Source organism: Lepisosteus oculatus, chromosome 2 (genome assembly GCF_040954835.1).
Source record: "Lepisosteus oculatus isolate fLepOcu1 chromosome 2, fLepOcu1.hap2, whole genome shotgun sequence".
NCBI classification, from domain to species: domain Eukaryota; kingdom Metazoa; phylum Chordata; class Actinopteri; order Semionotiformes; family Lepisosteidae; genus Lepisosteus; species Lepisosteus oculatus.
Window position 1 is genome coordinate 53,109,636 of NC_090697.1, and position 24,651 is coordinate 53,134,286.

At 37.6% G+C, this 24,651-nt stretch overlaps 1 protein-coding gene across 2 annotated transcripts in view; it reads left to right on the forward strand.

The window, feature by feature from the left end:
• usta (uronyl 2-sulfotransferase a) overlaps window positions 1-24,651 on the forward strand; it is a 276,356-nt gene that overhangs the window by 201,952 nt on the left and 49,753 nt on the right. For both annotated transcript variants that reach the window (XM_006625869.3, XM_015349170.2), the window contains one exon: window positions 24,257-24,336. In XM_006625869.3, the coding sequence (XP_006625932.2) occupies window positions 24,257-24,336 (80 nt within the window). The remainder of the gene's footprint in view (window positions 1-24,256; window positions 24,337-24,651) is intronic.

Here is a 24,651-nt window from a genome sequence, read left to right on the forward strand (position 1 = left end):
TGTAATTGTATTACACATTGTACACATGCTTAAAAGAGAAGAGAGAAAACGCAAGCCTTCTTCAGGTGTGAGGGTCTTCTGCTCAGAATGAAATGCTAAAATGTAATGTAAAGATGCAGCAATTTACAGTAGATGTCACAATAGAAACCCGAAGCCTATTATACTCAGTCTAGTCTTGGATCCTCTGAGTCCCATGACTCAGTCTTGTCTGCTTTCGGAAAATACAATCAGTTTCTGCTTTATGTAAGGATGGTGTGGCGCTCCTCAAAGCACTTTACAGGATAAAAACAATAACAACAGTAGTGGCTGGGCAAACGATTTTTTTTATCGAAATACAAATTAAGATACTGTATAATGATGTGCATGAACAAAGGTATACTGCAATTTTCCTTAGATACGCGATTAATGCTTCGTAGGAGGAGGCGGTCTTTTCCTCTTGTCTAACAGTCTGTCCACAAACAAAATATTCCTGTTAGACAAGAGGAATTGAAAAAAAAACAATTTTGTCAATGAAAACCGGTGTGTGTGTCTCTCTCTGCTGGATGTCCCTCTCACAAACTGCTGAATTAATAAAATAAATTTATTGAAAACGTGTTTGCGATTGTCTGGTATTTAATTTGGTCCCTTTTAACTGTTTTTCGATCTACTGTATTGCTTTGAGATGCCACTTTTAAAGGCGATATGTAAAATAAAGCTTTTTCTTATTGTTATAGAGAAACATGATCAGATTTTCCCTGGTTCAGAAAAAGATCTAAAGTGCTACACATAACTTTCTTAATTCGATGTATTTAAAGCAGTGAACTACTGTAGGTGTCACATAACATTCAGAAATACAATCACGTATTTGACAAATAAAAACGATTATAATGTAATCCTTCCACGTTTGATCCCAAAATCCCAAGAAATATAAATCTTGACGGGTAGAAAGCTATGCTGAAAGTTTATTAAGATACTTAGAAGACAAAGATACTGTATCAATTTATGTTGCATTAGCTTGATTATGATTAAAAAACACATATAATTAATCACGCGTTTGCGATTTAAATCAGAACACGATTTAAATCAATATAAATGTTTATATTGTAACACATACTGTCCAGCCTCCATTTCTCTATAAAAATTTACTCTGTTGCACACACACACACAATAGAAGCAGGAAGCAGAAGCAGGGACCGTTGTCTAAAATGACTTAGAATCGATCATGTTCCGATATTTTGAAATATAAAAGTCAATTGATTGTCCATAATATCGCTATTCTATTTTTTCAAAGAAATGTTTCTTAAAAGAAAAGTCCAGTACCAGCTGGATTCGAACACACAACCTGCCAGTTGGTAGTTACACATGTAGACCAGTAGGCTACAAGACAGGTCGCATGAACAGGCAGGCGAAACAGCCCTACACAGCCCTGTCGCAGCACACGAATACCGTTATTAAATTCTTTAGATACGCGATTCTTTAGATACGCGATAAAACTACCACTTTTTCACACGCTATTTCACATGCTAGTTAAATACTTCGATGCTTAAAATCGTTAGGGAGAAATGGAATACCGGTGTGTATTTTTCTTTTAAAGTGCCGATTCCTGGAATCTGACTGGCTGACACCCCTCTGAAGTGGTTCCATAAAATCTAGTATACGGAAAAGAAAGCATTGATAAATACAAGTGTCTTTTAATACACTCTTTGCTGTGCTCTTGAGGATCCTTGTGATATTTTAAGCTCTAGTTGAATGATAAGTGTCGCATTTTAAATCATTTTCGTAGTTAGAAATTATGAAACGCCCTGTTAAAAGCAAGGAAGTTTTTATGCCCGTTGAAGTAAAACAAAATGCCTGACAAAGTATGGCTTGGACATATTCCAAGTGCTTGTACAAATGTGCTAAAGAAATTATACTTTGAGTATACAGCTTGTCCAAAGTCATCCATTATTAATACTATTAGTAATATCTTCAGTAGAGGCTTTGATGCATAAATATTTCTGATAAAGGTAGGTTGTTTACTTTTGTCCAACTGAGCAATCTTGCTTTCATAAAATATACCAACATTTTAATGACTGATGATTAACATGCTGTAATACACAGTTCAAAATTAAAGGCTCAAATGCTGTACATGAGAGGTTAAGCTCCCCCTGGCGGTTTTACAAGGCGACGCCGGATAGTTAACCACGTGACACCACGTTAACTGCATGATACCGTGTGATACTGCGAAACGCCCACCGGGGTATGCCGCGAAATACCTCACCCATTTTGAATGGCTGCATCTGTAAAACTCTACTTGAATCCTTCTAAACTAAAAATCAGTGTTAGTGAGTTCTAAATAAAGAGGTATCCAGGTAACAGTGAAACGGGCGGACAGTCTGGGGAGATCGCCCGTTTTCCATGTAAATAGTTCCCTGGTTCAGCATCCCTTGGTGTTTCTCTCGCTCTCTCTCGGGTCACCTGATCATTAGCTCGAAAGATTTCAGTGCTTTGTGTATATTCTAATGGTAGTGGGGGCAGGGTGTGTGGGAACAGGTTTGGTTGAAATTGCATTGGAGATCTATGTTCTTCACACCTGAAACATTTTCTCTGAAAGCATTTTCTTCGCAGTTTAGCCGATCTTGTTACAGCATGTTACAGTTTACTATTATTAAGTCCATATCTTCGCAAGGGAATCAGTGCGAATTGCAATACTAATTAAATGACCGCAGGCACTTTCCACCTCCTCTGCCAGCAGGAACATTCCTATTCTTAGCTCAGCAGCTCATTACAAACCGGGTTTTTTTACACAGCGATACAGCTTTGCGTTGTGAATCTGTTTTTCCGTGTTTACAAAGAAGGTGGAATACAGTGATACTACCTGCTATACAGATACATATGTTTAGATATTTAGACCCTTAAATTAATATCATTATTAATAATAATGATAATAATGATAATCAGCCAGTGAAAGCTCTGTTGTCCTTCACATCAATGCCTGAAACATTTTACCGAACCCAGGATTTTACAGAGAGGGAGGAGGCGCGGAGCTCAGCAGTACAGAACGAACATTCTGCTGCCTGGAGTGCTTATGGCAGCAATCGCGTCTGCATTTATAACTTAGTTTTTAAAATTAATCAAGCAATATGAAGCATCTCTTTTTACTTTTAAGTTCTTTAATTATCATTAAGCACAGCTTTCTCATCGCTTAGACTACTTTTTGATACCATCCTTAGTCAAACCAGAAACGTGTTGTTCTGTCTAATGACATTACAAGTGGAAAGATTACAGATTTTAATCGTCTTTAATTTTGTCACATTATACATTTTAGAAACATTTCATCCATACAAACACCACAAAACTATTTTCGATTGTATTTCTGAATAGTATGTTACACTTAGTTCACTGTTTTAAATACATCTAATTAAGAAAGTTAGGTGTTAGCATAAACTATTAGCAATCAATAATATTAAATTTAGCACTGTAATAAGCTGTTGCACTTTCCCCTGCATCTTGTAAAAATATATTTTCATTGTTCAAATATACATTAAGTCTGACTATCATATAATAAGTTAAATACAAAACTAAAGAAAAAATAGGGTTAAATATAATTCAAAATATTTTGCTAACAATGTTAACTGTTTATGAATAATAAAATGTATTAACTAAGGAGTAGGATGGCACAGTTGTTAGTATGTTTTTTGTTTTGTTTCTTTTTCATAAATACAACAGTAGTACCTGATGTCTCAGTGGCTTTCAAAATTAAATTATGCATGCAAACCTGTGAACTAGAAAGATAACTAAGATATCTATCCATTTATAATGGTGGCGAAGTGGTTAGCATTGCTATCTTGCAGCACTGGGGTCCTAGGTTCAATTCTTGCCATCCTGTGTGTGTGGGGTTTACATGTTCTCTCTGGGTTACATGGTTTTTCTCCATATGTGTGATATGACTCCCTCTCGCACTCCAAAACATACTGGTAAGTTAATTGGTTTATGGGAAAACTGGCCTTGGTGTGTGTGTGTTTGTGTCTGTCTGTCCTGTGATGGACTGGCGCTATGTCCAGGGTGTATTCTGCCTTGTGTCCGTTGCTTACTGGGATAGGCTCCAAATCCTCTGTACTGGATAAAGAGATTAGAAATGGATGGAAGTAAAGGCACTGTGTGGATGGAACTATACACAGTGTTAGAAACCCACTATGAAATGGCAGCATCTCACTGAGAATAAAATATTTTATAGTGCTGGCTTAAGGAAACAGCCTTTCCACCTCTCTTGCGCATCAGTATCCATACCTAGTTATTTAAACAAATTGCCTTTAATTATAAACATCTTAATATGCTGGCTCTGTGGATCCGCATCAGCTATGTTTGCCCATTCCTTCAATTCATGTGCATCCAACACACAGTTCAATGCCAGCAACTACACATAATCTAAAATACAATCCTTATTTCAGTATCTATGTAAACATATAGTCTGTTAACTTCATCATCTTCATCAAAAGTATGCCTAACCCCATTAGGAAGTGTTCTTGTTATAAGTGTATTCCTCAGCTTTCCCCAAATTATCTTCTTCCTACCAACATCTCTAGTCGTTTATCCTCCAATAACTCAGCCAACACTTAAATCTCCAAAAGCTGCGTGTGTTAATTTCTTTAAATCACAAATATCGTGTGTAAATACTGGCCATGTAATACTCTGCATTGTGGAATAATAGTTTATCTTAAAGGGAACTAGAGAAACTAAGAACTAGAGAAATCAAGAAAGGCTTTTTTTTCTAGATTTAATAAATGCACATCCTGTTCACTGGGGAAATTAAATCCACACTGAGCAATCTTCAATATGTTCAGAATATGACAGCAAGAATCCTATCAGGGATGCATTACACCTGTTTTCAAGTCCTTGCACTGGTTACCTATCGAGTCAACTTCAAAATCCTTATCCTCCTTATAAACTGTCCTACAACTGTTATTATTGATCACCGAATTATTGTACTTGACATGACTTCATTCAGCCTTTCCTGAACGTCTATGACAGGCAGACAGAGTGCTGTTTCTGGTGCGATCTTTTGCAGCTGACATTTCACTGTTTTAAACGAACAAGAAATTTGATTGCTCATAAATCAGTTATTCTATATAAACACAGCGTAATTGCCCTCCGAAAATCCTCTTTTTCTTGTTCGTTTTAGATTTTAGATGTCAGAAATGATTTATTTTCTCTGTATTTCCTACAATGCTTTGTCGAGATTTTAACTTTATATCTAGGCTCAGATTTCAACTATAAATCATACAGTAATTAATAGCAGTAAATACTGATGGTTTTTGTAGTTGGGATTAACTTTATTTCATATGCGTAGCTACTCCGATTCGGACACCGAACAGTTAAAGATGGCGGCAAATCAGACACCCGGGGGGGGCGTCTTCTCGCCTCCATAACTAAAATGCCAAATAGGAGTGGCTTAAGCGACATACACAGTCGTGTAACTGACAGTTTGAGGTAGCCTATCGTGTAAATTTCACTTTGTTGCTGATAGGTTAAGCTTTCGAAACTCTGCCCCAAAGTCATGTGACTGATTTTTCGCCCTGTTTTGTTGGTTAAACGCAATTGTCACAAGCACCACCATGGTAACTGGGATGTGTAGTTTTTAATTCCATTTGAATTATAACTGTACGTACTGTCTTCATATTTGGCCAGGGCTTTAAAGAGAAGGCGCACCAAAAAATGTCGGTGCCGTCGTCTCCACTTTAAAGGTACCCCCGTGCTGGAAGAATTTGACCTCGGAACGTTTGCCCAGCGTAGTTATAGTGGAAATAAAAACAAGAGTTCGCTGGCATTATATCCTAGAAGACACAGACCGGCGCCAGACCGGTAAATGCCTGATGAACTAGGGATTGGACAGTTTCCAAGTGCTTGTACAATCAATGGAAATGTTCAAATAAATGTGCAAAAGAAATAAATAAAATAATCATTTATTTCTTTATCATATTGGCTAGTTAATGTCCTCTCTTTGCTAGTTAGTGGCTGTGTTTCTGCGTTGGGTAGCAACGGGTGACTGTTCTCAGGCGGAAGATGTAAACAGCTTAATTTTCGTGTTAAATAATTTTTAAAAATTAAAATTCATTCTATACATCAATCACATATTTGGGTACCGTTTCATAAAACTTGAGAAATGGAAGACTGGTGTGTATTTTTTCTTTAAACTATCAAGACCAGCCATACACAGTACAGTTTATGTACATACAGTAATGTTTATGTTCCTAAATTAATATTGTTTATGACCTTCAGATGCGTTATGCTCCTCTTCTTTTTATGCTCAGCTACTAAAATTTCCCTTTAGTGGTAAAATTCCATATAAATATTCAAAACTAAGCAGATTAAAATGTGCACAGTAAAGACATTAAATGATTAAATCTTTTCACTACCAACCAATGCACCACGAGTGCCCCTGTCGGTCATTTTGGCCAGCCAATCACTTACCGCGGTGCCCTGCGGGTAGGTTACTGTTCCGCGGGTTTTTACCGCTCATTTTGAATGGCTGCATCTGTATATCACCATAGGAAGCATAACAGCATAGCCTCCAATTACCCAGAGTAGCACAGGAATAAAGCTCCTTTTGATTTCTGAAACTCTTACTTTATGTCCTGTTTTCATTCAGGTAAGGGTCAACTATATACACGATACAGCTGACAGCAGGAAAATTCCTATACTTTATTCAGCAGCGTCTTAAAAACAGCACCCATGGTGTTCAAACCGATTTTTTACACCGAAGACTGACACAGCTTCGCGATGTGAATCTGTTTTTCTAAGAAAACATGTCTGTGGGGGAAGGTGGAATGTGTGTCTTTCATTGGAAGACTTGCCCTGTTCTATTTTGAAAATAACTGTGAAACCGGTTTGTTTACAATCAATGGAGACACAGACTCAGACAGTGGAGTGAAATTCGGCACAGCCGCACCGGGGAGGGAGAGAGAGAGAGAGGTGCGAAAACCCCGCAGTGACAGGCGAATACACAATATTAATGCAGGGCTTTCAGGTGCACATGGATTTGTGCTCTACACCCTGCGGTACTGCTGTGTACATACAGTATGAACATGTTGTGATATTTAGAAATATAAAAATGTCAATAAAATGCCAAAAAGATTTGCTATTTTAGTTTTTCAAAGAAATGTTTATTTGTTAAAAGAAAATTTATGGCAACAACTGGGTTTGAACACCCGACCTCAGGGTTCTAAATCAGTCACTTATGCCACCAACAAATGATGTGACAACCACACACATAGCAATGGAAAGTCTTATACTACTGTTTGTGCAAAAGTACATGGATATAGTTATACCGTTATTAATTTATTTAGATACGCGAATCCATATTATATTTCCTATTAATCAAATTCTAAAAGTATGTTTTTGTTTACTCCGAATATAACGAGCATACTTGCAGAAAAGGTTCAAACTATCACTTTTCACAAAGTATATAAACGTACAGTAATATGGTCAGAAGGAGCACGTAAAAACGTTTCCAAAATAACCACATGTAAGACTTTGATGCTTAAAATGTTTAGGGAGAAGTGGAATACTGGTGTGTATTTTTTCTTTAAACTACCAAGACCAGCCATATACTGTACAGTACAGTTTACATACAGTAATATGTTTATGTTCCTAAATTAATATATTTTATGAGCATGTGAAAGGCATGGTGAATCAGAGATTCTCAAGAATTACTTTATATGATTGGAAACGCATGCGTGATCGGATCAACGAAATGCTGTGGTGTTACTTTTTGTCAATGAAAAAATAAAGTATTTTTGTTTACAAAGACAGTTACAAAGAATGTGGACCAGGGAAGTACTTTGAGTTTACAGCTTGTCCAGGGTCATTCATTATTAATACTATTAGTAATATATTCGGTAAAGACTTTGATGCATATGACATTTCTGCATAATTAAAATATTTATGATAAAGGTGGTAGGTTGTGTACTTTTGTCCAACTAAGTAATCTTGCTTTCATAAAATATACCAACTTTTTAATGTATAATAATTAACGTAATACACATTTAATGTAATACACAGTTTAAATTTAAAAGTCTAAAGCGTATACAACTTAAATTCTTAATTGAATAAAGATTGTCCCTCAGCAGTGATCGGGATTCGAAATCAGGTGTTTTCTGCCGACCACTCAAATGCTGTACATGAGAGGCTAAGCTTTATTAGCTCCACCTGGCAGTAATTCCGGATACTGTTATCTTACTGCGGTATATACGGTATGACGCGATATGATGTGTTATAATGTGACATTCATTTTGAATGGCTGCATCTGTAGGTGGGCTGCTGGATGGAGAGGGTGGGGCAACGTAACAGACTTTGCTTTCCTGGTCCAGTTGAGCTCTTTGCTAATTCTTCTCCTTTGCATGTTGGCTTCCTGGGGTCTTGACATCCAGTCCTCTTGAGCCTGACTTTCTGGACCTCACAAGCCTAACTTCCAGTCCTTTGGGGCCTAAATTCCCCATGCCTAACTGTCAAGGTGTGGTTCTTGGCTTTCCTTATTTAATAATCTCAGACAACGACATTCCAAAGTCTTGTCTGCCAGGATTCTGGTTGGCCAATTCAATTCTGTGACTTGCATATCTTTCCTTCAGGAATTTATATTGCTTCTATCAGGATAGACATGATAAAATGTCCAGTATTTGGGAAAACTCATGACTTCTGAGTAAAACATACAAGTTTGATCATTAGAATTCTGAACTACTCATGTTTTGCCCATTCTTTTAAATAAAACAAACATGGCCAACTACATCCTGAAATAATTATTGTAGAGAAAAGTGGTTCAGGGACGCCAAATATGTAATCATAGTGGCTCTCTGAAGGCACCAGTTCTGTAGGGTTTGGGCATTTACTGAGACAATTATTAATTGTAGCAGTAAATCACAAAGTTGATTCTTTTGGTGGCTTTAGAATCCAACCATGCGATATAACTCAAACAACGCACACACACAGGTACTAATACACGAGGATACATTTATTAATACATAGAATATGCATATAAACCTAACAGATCTTATCGAGAGGGTTATCAGAATACAAAAGATATATATTCAATCAGTTACAAAGTGTTACACATATCAAGAGGACATACGTTCAGTATATCATTCATTAAGACCGTTTCGTAAAGTGAACTTGGTTACAACTTCTACATTAGATACTCAAACAAGTACATAACTCTTAGGAATTAAATTGATATCAACTGGTTTGGATAACAATTGAATTCTCGAGCTGTAATGCATTGAAGTTGAATACTCATCCAATCTCTGGGGATTCAGATCTCCTGCGGGCACAAAGAAACAGTTGCAGGCTGTTGCTGTCCAATCCGCGCTCTCTGGCTCCGTGCCAGGCTGTGCTGTGCGGCTTGCGACGGTGCGCTGCTGATGCTCACTGTTGGCATTAACTAGCAAAGTTTGTGCACAGGAGAAAAGATGACTGTGGGTCCCAGCAAGTCAGGAAGAGGACCAGTTCGTTTATGATGAAGAGCTAGTTCTGAATAGTGATTCAGCTGTCCACAGTTCCGACCTGTTCACGAGGCCTGCTGCTGGTTACTCTCTGGCAACCTCCACTCTAGACTCTTAGAACAAAGGAAAGTTCTGGCACTCGGACACACTGGCCGTTCCGTGGTTGTCCGGGCTGAGTCTCAGGATGGTCAGGAGGCGCGCTGCGAGAATGTCCTGCCCTTGGGAGCCTTCTGCTCCTGGGCCGTCCTGCCCTGGAATTCTCCTTTGAATTCCCTTTAGAATCTTGTCTGAATCTTGTTGAATCTCTCAGGCTCTCTGTGTTGCCTGTTTTTACCTGGAGGAACTTCAGCTCATTGATTGGCTGAAAGTTCCATGGGCATCAGAGTCCCACGTGGGTTACTCGGCCCTACCAGTCCCTGATTGGTTGATCAAGGTGAGATATGAGTCACTTAGTCCTGACACTTAGGAATGCAATCCAGATGTCCAACTCGCACTCCCTAGACAGATAGGCGCCAATGGATGACCATTGATCATGAAAGCCAGGCTTAGCTAAGTGCATCCCCCTTTGGGAGCTGGTTTCTTATCACAAGAAAACATCTTAAATCAGCTTGCATGAATTCTTTCTCTGTGGCTGCACCACAGAGATGAACAGAGAAATGAGGCCTAATTTGGGAAAGCTCAGAAACACTTAATTCTGCCTTATTAATAAGCCTCACCGCTACATTATGATGCCTTATATTGTATTTTAATTTAATATTTTGGATTTACACTTTCAAAAGGGAATGAAGTATGTAACATGAAAGTACATCCAGTACTTCATACAGTCTTTTATCAATATGGAACTGTAGTGTGCTCTCACGAGGCACCAGTTCTATAGGGTTTGGGCATTTACTGGGACAATTATTAATTGTAGCAGTAAATCACAAAGTTGATTCTTTTGATGGCTTTAGAATCCAACCATGCGACATAACTCAAATAACGCACACACACAGGTACTAATACACAAGGATACATTTATTAATACATAGAATATTCATGTAAACCTAACAGATCTTATCGAGAGGGTTATCAGAATACAAAAGGTATATATTCAGTCAGTTACGAAGAGTTACACATATCAAGAGGACATACATTCAGTATATCATTAATTTAGACCGTTTCGTAAATGGACTTGGTTATAACTTCTACATTAGATACTCAAAACAAGTACATAACTCTTAGGAATTAAATTGATATCAACTGGTTGGGATAACAATTGAATTCTCGAGCTGTAATGCAATGAAGTTGAATACTCATCCAATCTCTGGGGATTCAGATCTCCTGCAGGCTCAATTAAGCAGTTGCAGGCTTGTTGCTGTCCAATCCGCGCTGTCTGGCTAGGTGCCAGGCTGTGCTGTGCGGCTTGTGACGGTGCGCTGCTGATGCTCTCTGAAGACCGGCTAGTTAGTTTTGGCTGAAACTAGCGAGAGTTTGTGCACAGGAGAAAAGATGACTGTGGGTCCCAGCAGGTCAGGAAGAGGACCGGTTTGTTCCTGATGAAGCACTAATTTTGAATAGTTCCGACCTGTTCACGAGGCTTGCTGCTGATACTTACCTCGGGTGGATCCTCTGGTTACTCTCTGGCAACCTCCGCTCTCGACTCTTAGAACAAAGGAAAGTTCTGGCACTCGGACACACTGGCCATTCCGTGGTTGTCCGGGCTAAGTCTCAGGATGGTCAGGAGGCACGCTGCGAGAATGTCCTGCCCTTGGGAGCCTTCTGCTCCTGGGCCGTCCTGCCCATTCATTCATTCTCCTTTGAATTCCCTTTAGAAAAGTCCACAGAATTCTCCTGAATCCCTTCTGAATCTTACTGAATCTCTGTGTTGCCTGTTTTAACCTGGAGGAACTTCAGCTCATTGATTGGCTGAAAGTTCCATGGGCATCAGAGTCCCACGTGGGTTACTCGGCCCTACCAGTCCCTGATTGGTTGATCAAGGTGAGATATGAGTCACTTACTCCTGACACTTAGGAATGCAGTCCAGATGTCCAACTGGCACTCCCTAGACAGATAGGCACCAATGGATGACCATTGATCATGATAGCCAGGCTTAGCTAAGTGCATCCCCCTTTGGGAGCTTGTTTCTTATCAAAAGAAAACATCTTAAATCAGCCTGCATGAATAGTTTCTCTGTGGCTGCACCACAGAGATGAACAGAGAAATGGGGCCTCATTTGGGAAGGCTCAGAACACTTAATTCTTTCTTATTAATAAGCCTCGCCGGTACACTTGGAATAGGCAGTTTTGCTTGGAAGATGGGGCTGAATTTAGAGTCTCCTGCTCTCTTCTTCTGTTCTTTAAAGCACCTTAACACAAGGCAATCAGCAATCAAATGGCTTGTAAAACACTGTTTTTTTCGTAGTACTGAAGAAACATTAAAATGACAGAATTCGGATGTTGGTGAAAAAAGAGCTGTTTATTACGCTTGCAAGCGGGAGAGTAGCTTACCAAAGCCAGTCTCCCCGAACGGTTATAAAGTTAGTCTTTTTATACAGTGTAACAAACAAAGTATAAGCAAATACATCATATGACTTAATTAATAATAATAATTGCTTACACTTATATAGCGCTTTTCTGGACACTCCACTCAAAACACTTTACAGGTAATGGGGACTCCCCTCCACCACCACCAATGTGCAGCATCCACCTGGATGATGCGATGGCAGCCATAGTGCGCCAGAACACTCACCACACATCAGCTACCAGTGGGGAGGAGAGCAGAGTAATGAAGCCAATTCATAGATGGGGATTATTAGGAGGCCATGATTGGTAAGGGCCAATGGGAAATTTGGCCAGGATGCCGGGGTTAGACCCCTACTCTTTTCAAGAAACACCGTGGGATTTTTAATGACCACAGAGAGTCAGGACCTCAGTTTTACGTCTCATCCGAAGGACAGCGCCCTTTTACAGTATAGTGTCCCCATTACTATACTGGGGCATTAGGACCCACATGGACTGCAGGGTGAGCGCCCCCTGCTGACCCCACTAACACCTTCCAGCAGCAACCTTAGTTTTTCCCCAGAGGTCTCCCATCCAGGTACTGACCAGGCTCACACCTGCTTAACTTCAGCGGGTTGCCAGTTGTGAGTTGCAGAGTGATGTGGCTGCTGCATTATTATATATGTAATGTGAAATCATGAACGGACAGCACTTGCTATGCGTTTCCTGCTGATAGGCAAAGAATATGCATCTTAACCTTTAGGAGATACATTGTTAAAAGCATTTATTCTAGATTCTTCAGTACTGTAGATTTAAAACCTGAAGGCTACATACCCGATGGATATTCACGGATATGTCGCGCCAATAGCATACAATTAATTGAAGGTATACTATATAAATGAATTGTATATACAGTAAATACTGTATCACCATATGGTTTTAAAGCCACTAAGGTACGGAATGTGTGAAATATATTTATTTGTACTGTACCAAATCATACCTCGGTCCTAGTGGCCTACATTATGCCCTACGAGTGAACAAGTTAAAGAATTTGATGCACATGTGTACGAAGGAAGTAAAATAACCTATAACAACCATCTAAATATATCAATGTCCTTAAATTAATATAATTAATTACGCTCAGGAACTTATTGGCAGTGAATACTTAAAATTAAGAAGCTCCCCATTTCAGAAAAGTTCTGATTGTTACACGAGGGTGAAATTGTAATTTGTTACCGGAAATATTTTTAACCAATGCAATTTCTACAGTAACACTAATCAGGAGAAAGTGCTGCTGCTGCAGTTCATAACACCTTTTGCAATGACTGGATAGTTAACACTTCCAAATTGCTTTGTCAGTTTGTCTAGGGTTGGGGGGAGATTGGGCTTTCTCCCTGATATCTAATACTCTCCTCAGTACCGCTGAGGGCTTAAGTGATCATGAATGCAAAGTAAATATTTAATATCCTACGATATATAAAATTATTATTTTTAAAATTTTACTCAATAATTTAACATATAAAATGTAAAATAATAGTTGTATTTAATAATTTCAATAATAATACTCCCTCACACCTGATGATGAAGGCTCCACAGCCAAAACATTGTGTCTGTTTTCTTTTCCTTTCAGCATAGAATAAACCTTTGTTGTTCCTAACCTGTTCACTGCTGAAAATTAATCACAGCAGACCTTGGCGTAACATCTTCCTGGGGTTTTGGGATAAAGGACCTATATGCTCTTTGAATTTGTAATTCTATGCTGTCTTCTAGAGGGATTTCTGTCTTCAGACAGTTTCCTATGAAAGTGCTCATTGCACAACTTCAGGTTCTCTTTAATACTGTAAATGTAAATGTTATTTTGCCTAGATCTTCCCTTGACATAACCTCGACCTGCATTCCCTTCTGTTACCACAGTGCATGAAGCTCAGTGCCTTTCAGATCAACATACATTGGTTTGAGCTCCTGAAAGCATTTCTCCATTTCAGTTATCCTAGCACCTTTGTTCCATATACAGATGCAGCCATTCAAAATGGGTGAGGTATTTCACGGCATACCCCGGTGGCCGTGTCACGGTATCACGCAGTTCACGTGGTGTCACGTGGTTAACTATCCGGCGTCGCCTTGTAAAACCGCCAGGGGGAGCTTAACCTCTCATGTACAGCATTTGAGCCTTTAATTTTGAACTGTGTATTACAGCATGTTAATCATCAGTCATTAAAATGTTGGTATATTTTGTGAAAGCAAGATTGCTCAGTTGGACAAAAGTACACAACCTACCTTTATCAGAAATATTTATGCATCAAAGCCTTTACTGAAGATATTACTAATAGTATTAATAATGGATGACTTTGGACAAGCTGTATACTCAAAGTATAATTTCTTTAGCACATTTGTACAAGCACTTGGAATCTGTCCAAGCCATACTTTGTCAGGCATTTTGTTTTACTTCAACGGGCATAAAAACTTCCTTGCTTTTAACAGGGCGTTTCATAATTTCTAACTACGAAAATGATTTAAAATGCGACACCTATCATTCAACTAGAGCTTAAAATATCTCAAGGATCCTCAAGAGCACAGCAAAGAGTGTATTAAAAGACACTTGTATTTATCAATGCTTTCTTTTCCGTAAACTAGATTTTATGGAACCACTTCAGAGGGGTGTCAGCCAGTCAGATTCCAGGAATCGGCACTTTAAAAGAAAAATACACACCGGTATTCCATTTCTCCCTTACGATTTTAAGCATCGAAGTATTTAACTAGCATGTGAAATAGCGTGTGAAAAAGTGGTAGTTTTAAGCTTTTCTGCTAATATAATATGGAATCGCGTATCTAAAGAATTTAATAACGGTATTCGTGTGCTGCGACAGGGCTGTGTAGGGCTGTTTCGGCTGCCTGTTCATGCGAGCTGTCTTGTAGCCTACTGGTCTACGTGTGTAACTACCAACTGGCAGGTTGTGTGTTCGAATCCAGCTGGTGCCGGACTTTTCTTTTAACAAACATTTCTTCGGAAAAATAGAATAGCGATATTATGGACAATCAATTGACTTTTATATTTCAAAATATCGCAACATGATCGATTCTAAGTCATTTTTGACAACGGTCCCTGCTTCTGCTTCCTGCTTCTATTGTGTGTGTGTGTGCAACAGACTAAATTTTTATAGAGAAATGGAGGCTGGACAGTATGCGTTACAATATAAACATTTATATTGATTTAAATCGTGTTTTTTAATCATAATCAGGCTAATGCAACATAAATTGATACAGTATCTTTGTCTTCTAAGTATCTTAATAAACTTTCAGCATAGCTTTCTACCCGTCAAGATTTATATTTCTTGGGATTTTTGGGATCAAACGTGGAAGGATTAGATTATAATTGTTTTTATTTGTCAAATACGTTATTGTTTTTCTGAATGTTATGTGACACCTACAGTAGTTCACTGCTTTAAATACATCAAATTAAGAAAGTTATGTGTAGCACTTTAGATCTTTTTTCTGAACCAGGGAAAATCTGATCATGTTTCTCTATAACAATAAGAAAAAGCTTTATTTTACATATCGCCTTTAAAAGTGGCATCTCAAAGCAATACAGTAGATCGAAAAACAGTTAAAAGGGACCAAATTAAATACCAGACAATCGCAAACGCGTTTTCAATAAAATTATTTTATTCATTCAGCAGTTTGTGAGAGGGACATCCAGCAGAGAGAGACACACACACCGGTTTTCATTGACAAAATTGTTTTTTTTTCAATTCCTCTTGTCTAACAGGAATGTTTTGTTTGTGGACAGACTGTTAGACAAGAGGAAAAGACCGCCTCCTCCTACGAAGCATTAATCGCGTATCTAAGGAAAATTGCAGTATACCTTTGTTCATGCACATCATTATACAGTATCTTAATTTGTATTTCGATAAAAAAAAATCGTTTGCCCAGCCACTACTGTTGTTATTGTTTTTATCCTGTAAAGCGTTTCCTTTTTCTGCGTTTTCCATTTCCTTTTTCTGATCACTTGCTTTCTGGATACACATCTCACCTGTCCTGTTCTTTGGTTTCCTGGTTTGCTGAGTATGCCTGCTGCGGTCCACTCCTACCCTCACACCTAAAGAATACTATTTTAAATTTCTTGGCGCAGTTCATTAACCCTTGTATGTGCTGTCCGCGCCCAAAATGCAATTTAAAAAAAGTCAAAAACCGTGCTCAAAATGCAATTTAGAGCTTAATAAGATACACTCCACAGGCAAAATTAAAGACGATTAAAATCTTTCATCTTTCCACTTGTACTGTGAGTCATCGGAAAGTTTTTGCTTTGTGTAAGGATGGTGAGAAAGCTGTGCTCAATGTATTTAAGGGACTTAAAAGTAAAAGGAGATGCTTCATATTGCTTGACTAATTTTAAAAACTAAGTTATAAATGCAGACGCTCCCTCGGTGCCGCGCCGGCTGTAAATATCAAAGTATACATTCCCAACAAGAATTGTACCCATCTGTCATGCAAATAAAACACCTTGAATTGAATTGAGGGAGAGAGGGGGTAGGGGGACAGATACTGTAGACAGGACTCAAGGCAAATAAGATACTTATGGGTACGCAGGCATTCACGACAGCAACATACGAAACGTTTGCACGTACTGTATAGTTAAGTTATTACTTGGTTTTCAAAGTGCAATGAAATACAATATTGTTGTTGCTGCTGTTCTGGTTGTTTTTATCCCGTAAAGCGTTTTGAGAAGCCACCTTTAAAGGTGATATATACTGTAAAACCGCTGATTCTTATGGAATGTGTTCCGCAGGAGATTCAATTTTTTATTTATTTATTTTTTAATCGCGTATCTAAGGAAATCTCAGTATAACTTTGTTCATGAACAAACAGTGGCATGTTACATTATCATTAGTTTTTTAACAAGGCTCACCAGCTAATGTGAATCGAAACCTGTCTTGCTAGCTTTTAAAGTCGTGCATGTGTAAACTGTACTAGAGGGCATGCAAGTTACTCTGCCCCTTTCAGCTGCAGGGAGTCCCTCTGCTGCAACACACAGCAGACAGAACGGGAGACTATTGCCTTTCATATCTGACACCAGTGAAGTAAAAGGGGTGTCTAAAGGGGTGATTTCAGACCACATTTTAGTTACTTTATTTTGTTTACTTTTAACATTTCTGTAATTTACAGTAGATGACACAATAGAAGCCCGAAGCCTATTATACTCAGTCTAGCCTTGGATCCTCTGAGTCCCATGACTCAGTCTTGTCTGCTGTCCTAGAATAAAACCAGTTAAGTCTTGTGTACTATGCAATTTATTATTTCCGATTCCATGCATTCCCTTAATGTTTAGAGTTTACTATATTCTCCAGACTCAAACACATAAGTACTAATAGCTCTGTCCCTTTAGGAGACTCTTTGCAGTACTGTGTCCCACTACCCCCATGAATTCTTTAGGTTGGGTCTAATATTTTCCAGTAATATACAGAATGGGATACAAAATGCTGTCAGGCAGGTAACAGAAAAGAGAAAAATATAAATATTTCCATTTTACAGACGTTCACACATTTATAACATTTTGGCTCAATAAAAAGCTAACCCAATAATTAAATGTGATAAAGTGTAGTTTGGATGTTAATACATTCATGTTAATCGTATTCTTGATTTATTTCAATGAGTGTTCATGTTTCATTTGCTAACTTAGAGCATATTGTGCAATGAAGAATAAAATAGCTGCATGACAAGTGACTTCCTTCTCTCAGTGGAAATTAAAAGGTAGCCTGATAAATTATAAGACAGTAAGAAAGGTTCCAATCAGGAGGAGACAATTCTTTCCATTTTTTTTTGTTTGATTGCTGGTAGCAAACTGATCTGAGGATCTACTCCAGCTCTTTCTCTTTTTATCATACAGTAAATTGTATTTTCTTGCTTTCTGAAACACAATATAACAAAAAATAACCTCACAACTCAAAGAAAAAACCCTTGCTCCCCCCCCTCCCCTTGGCAGTACTTCCTCCCATGCTTTTAACTAAGGGCATCTAAAATACTGTCAAACAGCTACAATGGTATCTCTGTACAAGGCTTTGACTGTGTCAATCACAGCACCTACCGTTCCCTTACCAGCAACAACATGGATTCTAACACTCAGACATTAAAAAAAGTCAGGCCAAGAGAGAAAATACTGAGCTTTACAACATGCGGTACCAGTAACATTTTACCAACAGTAGACTCACCAACCAGATGTGTTTCAGTTTCTGTGATAAGCCTAGATTAATCATATCCTCTCCTCTAGTAGGAGCACCAAGTGTAAACATGTAACGTCCCTATTAAAAATAATGGTAAAACAGAAGTTCACTCTTTCTAGAACATACCTTCCTATGGACACTCCTAAAATGTATAAAATAGTGTCCACAGCATCTCATTATAGAGGCAAATGGGGAACTTCAAACTCATTTCATACAATGCCATCCATGAGGGGTTAAATACACCCTGAGAGAAATTAATTTCTGGATAATTCAACGGCTGTGATTTCTGGAATATGTATTATCTCAAATATTTTCAAAAGAAATTGAATCATTTCAATGAATCTGTGCCATTCAAGTACCTGCTCCAGACAGTAACCACTGCTAAGGGTTTATATGAAGCTTGCATTAAAAGACTTTAAAAAAATGTCATGTTCCCATAAAAAAAGTCATGCCTTGGAGTATAGACCCCCAAAGGAATGCCATAGACTCAAACTGCAAAATAAACACATACAGAAAGAAAGTATTGGTATTGTAATTGCAAATCCTGGTATGAGTGATTGGTATGACTTTCCTCATTACAAATCTCTTATTAGAATTTAAATTTATCTTTAACTCCAGGTCAGAACATAGAAAATGTAACTGCCTTAAGGAGTTTACGATTATGAAAAATAGAAGGATAAGCATGATACGTATGTCTTCTGTCATTTTCTAAGTCATGTTACTGTGCACCAAATCTTATTGAGAATATGAATCCATTTAAGGTTTATACCATTAAAGTAAAGGTTTATTCCATGCTGAAAATGTTTGTACCAGACTTTTTTGAGGCCTGTTTAATTGTGTCTGAAGTCTGATGTTGTAAATTTTATTGTTAAAAAGATCCATGAAAATGTCACTACTAAAGTTAACTGGTACTGTTGGTATTGTAAGTGGCAAGTAGAGCTCATATTTTAGATTTTGTGTAGTTGCTAGCGTTGAACTGTGTGTTGGATGCACATGAATTGAAGGAATGGGCAAACATAGCTGATGCGGATCCACAGAGCCAGCATATTAAGATGTTTATAATTAGAGGCAATTTGTTTAAATAACTAGGTATGGATACTGATGTGCAAGACAGGTGGAAAGGCTGTTTCCTTAAGCCAGCACTATAAAATGTTTTATTCTCAGTGAGATGCTGCCATTTCATAGTGGGTTTCTAACACTGTGTATAGTTCCATCCACACAGTACCTTTACTTCCATCCATTTCTAATCTCTTTATCCAGTACAGAGCATTTGGAGCCTATCCCAGTAAGCGACGGACACAAGGCAGAATTAACCCTGGACATAGCGGCATTCCATGACAGGACAGACAGACACAAACACACACACCAGGGCCAGTTTAAATCTAACCTCAGAACCTTTCTTTTCAGAAGACTTAGTGTCTGTATCTGCTTCATTTTCTAATTTTGGTAGTACCTCTAACTGCTTGTCTTTCTTATATGCATTTACTTTGTAATCTGTGGTCCTTTTATCTGTTTTTACATCTACTGTATTGCTTTGAGATACCACCTTTAATGGTTATATATCAAATAAAGTTTTTTTATTATTGTTATAGGGAAACATGATCAGATTTTCCCTGGTTCAGAAAAAAAGATCTAAAGTATACTAGTTTGTCACTCTTCTCATTCACTTTGCTAAATTACTTTTCATACTAATCTGATCAATCTAACTGCCAGTTTTCTGTGCTTTCTCTATCCTGCTAGATTTGCAATTATTTTGAAAATTTTCATCTTAAAATAACTCATTTCTAAATACCTTTTTCACTGTTAACATCTTGCAGCAACTCTGTGACAAAATATACACTCAGCTCAACCTGACAGTTCATCCTGCTACCAACATTAAATAAAACAAATCTTAAGATTTCTATATTTATGTCTTTATTTAGTGGTTTCATTAGTGACAAAGGCTAAACTTTCTTGGAAAAATGTCTGTTATGTGTTGCGGAAAAAACTGACTTGCTTTAACAAAATATGTTTACAAATCCTTTCACCTGGCATTTTCGTAGTTAGAAATTATGGAACGCTCTGTTAAAAGCAAGGGAGTTTTTATGTCCGTTGCAGTTCTTTTGCAACATGAATATAATTATATCGTTATTAATTTCTTGAGATACGCGATTCCATATTATATTCCCTTTTAATCAAATTCTAAAAGTATGCTTGTTGACTCCGGTATCGCGTTAGTTAAAGACTTCGATGCTTAAAATGTTTAGGGAGAAATGGAATACTGGTGTGTATGTTTTCTTTAAAGTACCGAGACCAGCCATATACTGTATGTTTAAGTTCCCAAATTAATATCGTTTATGGACTTCACTCGCGTTGCAGTATGCTCCTATTCTTTTTATGCTCAGGCACTAAGATCTCCCTTCTGCTTTGTGTAAGGATGGTATCAAAAGCAATCTTAAGTGGTGAGAAAGCTGTGCTCAATGTATTTAAGGGAATTAAAAGTAAAAGGAGATGCTTCATATTGCTTGACTAATTTTAAAAACTAAGTTATAAATGCAGACGCTCCCTCGGTGCGCTGCTCTGGTGCGCCGGCTCTTACACAGTACCTGTCTGCCGTAAGCGTTACAATATACATACCCAACACTACTTGTACCCATCTGTCATGCAAATAAAATACCTTGAATTGAATTGAATTGAGGGGAGAGGGGGGGAATACTAAAGCCAATACTGGCTCAATACCCTCATTGGGCTTTGACGTGCTAATGCGTTGGTTTAACAGTCTGGGTGTGGCAGGCTTCCAATGTCAACTCGACTCGATTGGAAGACAATGAACGTATTTTAGCCCTAAATGAATTAATAGCAAACATGGTTTACATTAAATACATTTTTCCAAGAAAGTTTATAATAATACGATCTATAGTTGAAATCTGAGCCTACTGTAAAAATAAAGGAAAAGCATTTTCAGAGAGCAATCATGCTGTGTATATGTAGAAAAAGCGATTAGGTTTATGAGCAATCTAATTACCTATTCGCTTAAAACGCTATATAAAATAAAGTTTAGAGATGAATGATCAGTGTCGCAGTTTAAATAATTTTTGTAGGAGGGCTTGGACAGATTCCAAGTGCATTTTTGCAATTTACCTTGCATTGCCCAATGTTCTGTTGTAATACAGGCTAGAATACAGTTACAGTAGTCTAAGCTTTATCAGCCTATTTAAAATTATTTTTTTGAATCCCCGGCAGGACACACTCCATAGGAATCAGTGCTTTTATACAGTATATCACCTTTAAACTCATATATTTAAACACGCGTTTACGATTTAAATCAAAACGTGATTCAAATCAATATAAATATTTTGTAACGCATAGGTGACTATTCATTGTTATTAAAAAGACTTAAATTCGATCATGTCGTGATATTTAGAAATATAAATTTGTTTGGTGCGAGTGAGGTTTTATTTAATCTCTGACCAAGGGAAACGTTTCATTTTTTCAAAGAAATGTTTGTTAAAAAATAAAGTCATAGTTCCATGGGATTCAATCACAGACCATGCGACATGGAAGTCAGGAAACTAGCACACAGCGCCACCGGATTTAATAACGCAATAAAAACGCTATAAAATAATGTGACTAGGCACAGAACAAGTTTACAGCACAGTACAATAATAAATGCTGACCATGACTTTAGAAGCATAAATTACCTTACACTCAATTTAAACACAAGCTGTCTTTCTGTATGAACCTCTAAGCTGGTTCATACAGAAAATGTAGAAATGCATTAGCCTGATTATGATTAAAAAACACATGATTAAACACGCGTTTGCGATTTAAATCAGAACACGATTTAAATCAATATAAATGTTTATATTGTAACGCATACTGTCCAGCCTCCATTTCTCTATAAAAATTTACTCTGTTGCACACACACAATAGAAGCAGGAACCGCTGTCAGAAGGGAAGATATGTTCAAAATATCGCGAATATCGATCATGTTGCGATATTTTGAAATATAAAAGTCAATTGATTGTCCATAATATCGCTATTCTATTTTTTCGAAGTAATGTTTGTTAAAAGAAAAGTCCAGCACCAGCTGGATTCGAACACACAACCTGCCAGTTGGTAGTCACGCACCTAGACCAGTAGGCTACAAGTTTAGGTGGGTAGCTGCGTCAGCATGCGTAGGCTGCAAAGGAACAAGTAATAGGTTTATTCCATGCTGAATAAAAGAAGAAAGAGAACACAACGTTTCGGCCGTGGAGCCTTCTTCAGGTGTGAAGGCTTCTTCACCTGAAGAAGGCTCCACGGCCGAAACGTTGTGTTCTCTTTCTTCTTTTTTTCAGCATGGAATAAACCTATTACTTGTTCCAGTAGGCTACAAGACAGCTCGCATGAACAGGCAGGCGAAACAGCCCTACACAGCCCTGTCGCAGTACACGAATATAATCATACCGTTATTAAATTCTTTAGATACGCGATTCCATATTATATTCCCTTTTAATCAAATTCTAAAAGTATGCTTGTTGACTCCGGTATCACGTTAGTTAAAGACTTCGAAGCTTAAAATGTTTAGGGAGAAATGGAATACTGGTGTGTATTTTTTTCTTTAAAGTACCAAGACCAGCTATATACTGTATGTTTATGTTCCAAAATTAATATCGTTTATGGCCTTCACACGCGTTACAGTATGCTCCTATTCTTTTTATGCTCAGCTACTAAGATTTCCCTTCAGTGGTAAAATTCAATATCTACAACGGGCACAGTAAAGACATTTACAGTAAGTCTTTCTACGACAGACCAATGGACCACGAGTGCCCCTGTCGGTCAACCAATCACGCACCGCGTCATATTGCGTCATGATACGTGATACCACAGCCAATTACCTGCGGTACGTGTCTGTACCGCTCACTTTGAATGGCTGCATCTGTATCTTTAATTGGATCTTATAGCTTCTGGTTTGTTGTTTTTCTAGATCAATGAGCTCTGCTTTGATATCTCTTTTGAATTAGTCTTTCAACTCATAAAGTTCCTTCATCATCTCTGTCTTTAGATCACATATTTCCTTACTGATTGCATAGATTGCCCAAAAGCTTTCACTCGTGTTTTTGGCCATTGCCGTGTTCTTTCTCTGAGAAGCAGTTGTCGTCATGTTCTGTTCTCATATCAAGCTCTTCTTGTCCTTTCTGTCTTGGTAGACCATTTTGGGATTTTACCCCACTCATTATTGGATTGTAAAATTAGCTAAGCTTGAAGAAAAAAGTTGAATTCTGTAAGTTTTGCTCTAAATGCCCAAGAGCTGAAAAGTTATGCCATCATCTATTTCACCACATCTCTAAAGGCTTTCTTATTATTTGTTTTCTCTGTTTTTGGCCCAATTTTTAATTGCCTTTGTTCTATTACTTATTATTCATAAACATGTATCTTATTTTTTATATGAAATACCAGGACAGAACAGACAAGGTATATAAAAAAATCAGACAGGTCAAACATTTACAATGATGCTGTTTTGAAATTATCAGTCATGTCTTCTTATTGTTTTGTTGTGTAAAGTCATGATTTGTATTGATTCTGTTCATAGAAGGCTACTGTATATATACCAGTTCCACTAGATCAAACATCCTGCCATGGAAGGCATTATCCTGTGGATAGGAGTTTATAACCACCATTAAAACATATTTCTCAGTCTAAGATTTTATCAGTCGGATTTACCTGCTATCTCTGATATGAGCGTCTGATTACTGATAAATTTTATCTTCAGACCACTGTTTCTGCAACAGACGAGATTAGACTTGATTGGTTTATAGTATGTATAGTCTGTGTCCTACTGAAATTGTTATTCCACCCCACCTTCTGTTTTTCCAAATATCCTATATGAAATTAATCAGACACTATATTGTGTCTGTTCCCTAAACCACAGACCTTATAAGATGGGTTTTAATTTCTTCTTAGTTGTGTATATATTTTGCTGTGTTTTCAATACTGGCTACTTTTGTCCATACTCTCTTCCCTGTTATTTTAATGTGCACCCTAGTTTTTTTCAACAAATGATTTGGTGAGATAAGATCTTGGATAAGCTTTTAGCAACCAGGTTTTGTCTGCTTTTGAAGTTCTAATCCTGCTTTCTCTGTTTTAGGTGGACTTGATAAAAAATATCAGTAGTATTCCTCAGCCATTCTTGTTCACTCGTCATGTACACTTTCTCAACTTCAGAAGGTAAAATTGGAAACTTATTTCACTTCATACATCATCTTTCAAGATAAAAATAAGTGTGATCATTGCAAAATTGGTAATCTTTTAATTGTTTGATATTTAATTATATGTAACATTCAGCAGCTGACCAATTATACTCCTCTTCTCCTTTCAGGGAAAAAAAACACTCCTCAAAATGTAACTACACTTTGTCCTTTACTTGCCTTAAAGCTGAAGGGCTAGTAGACATAATAAATACAAAGGGGTGGACCCAAATATAGTTATTGATATTACACATATTGCTTAAATTAGTATGGTTCATTATTCTCTTCATGTTAA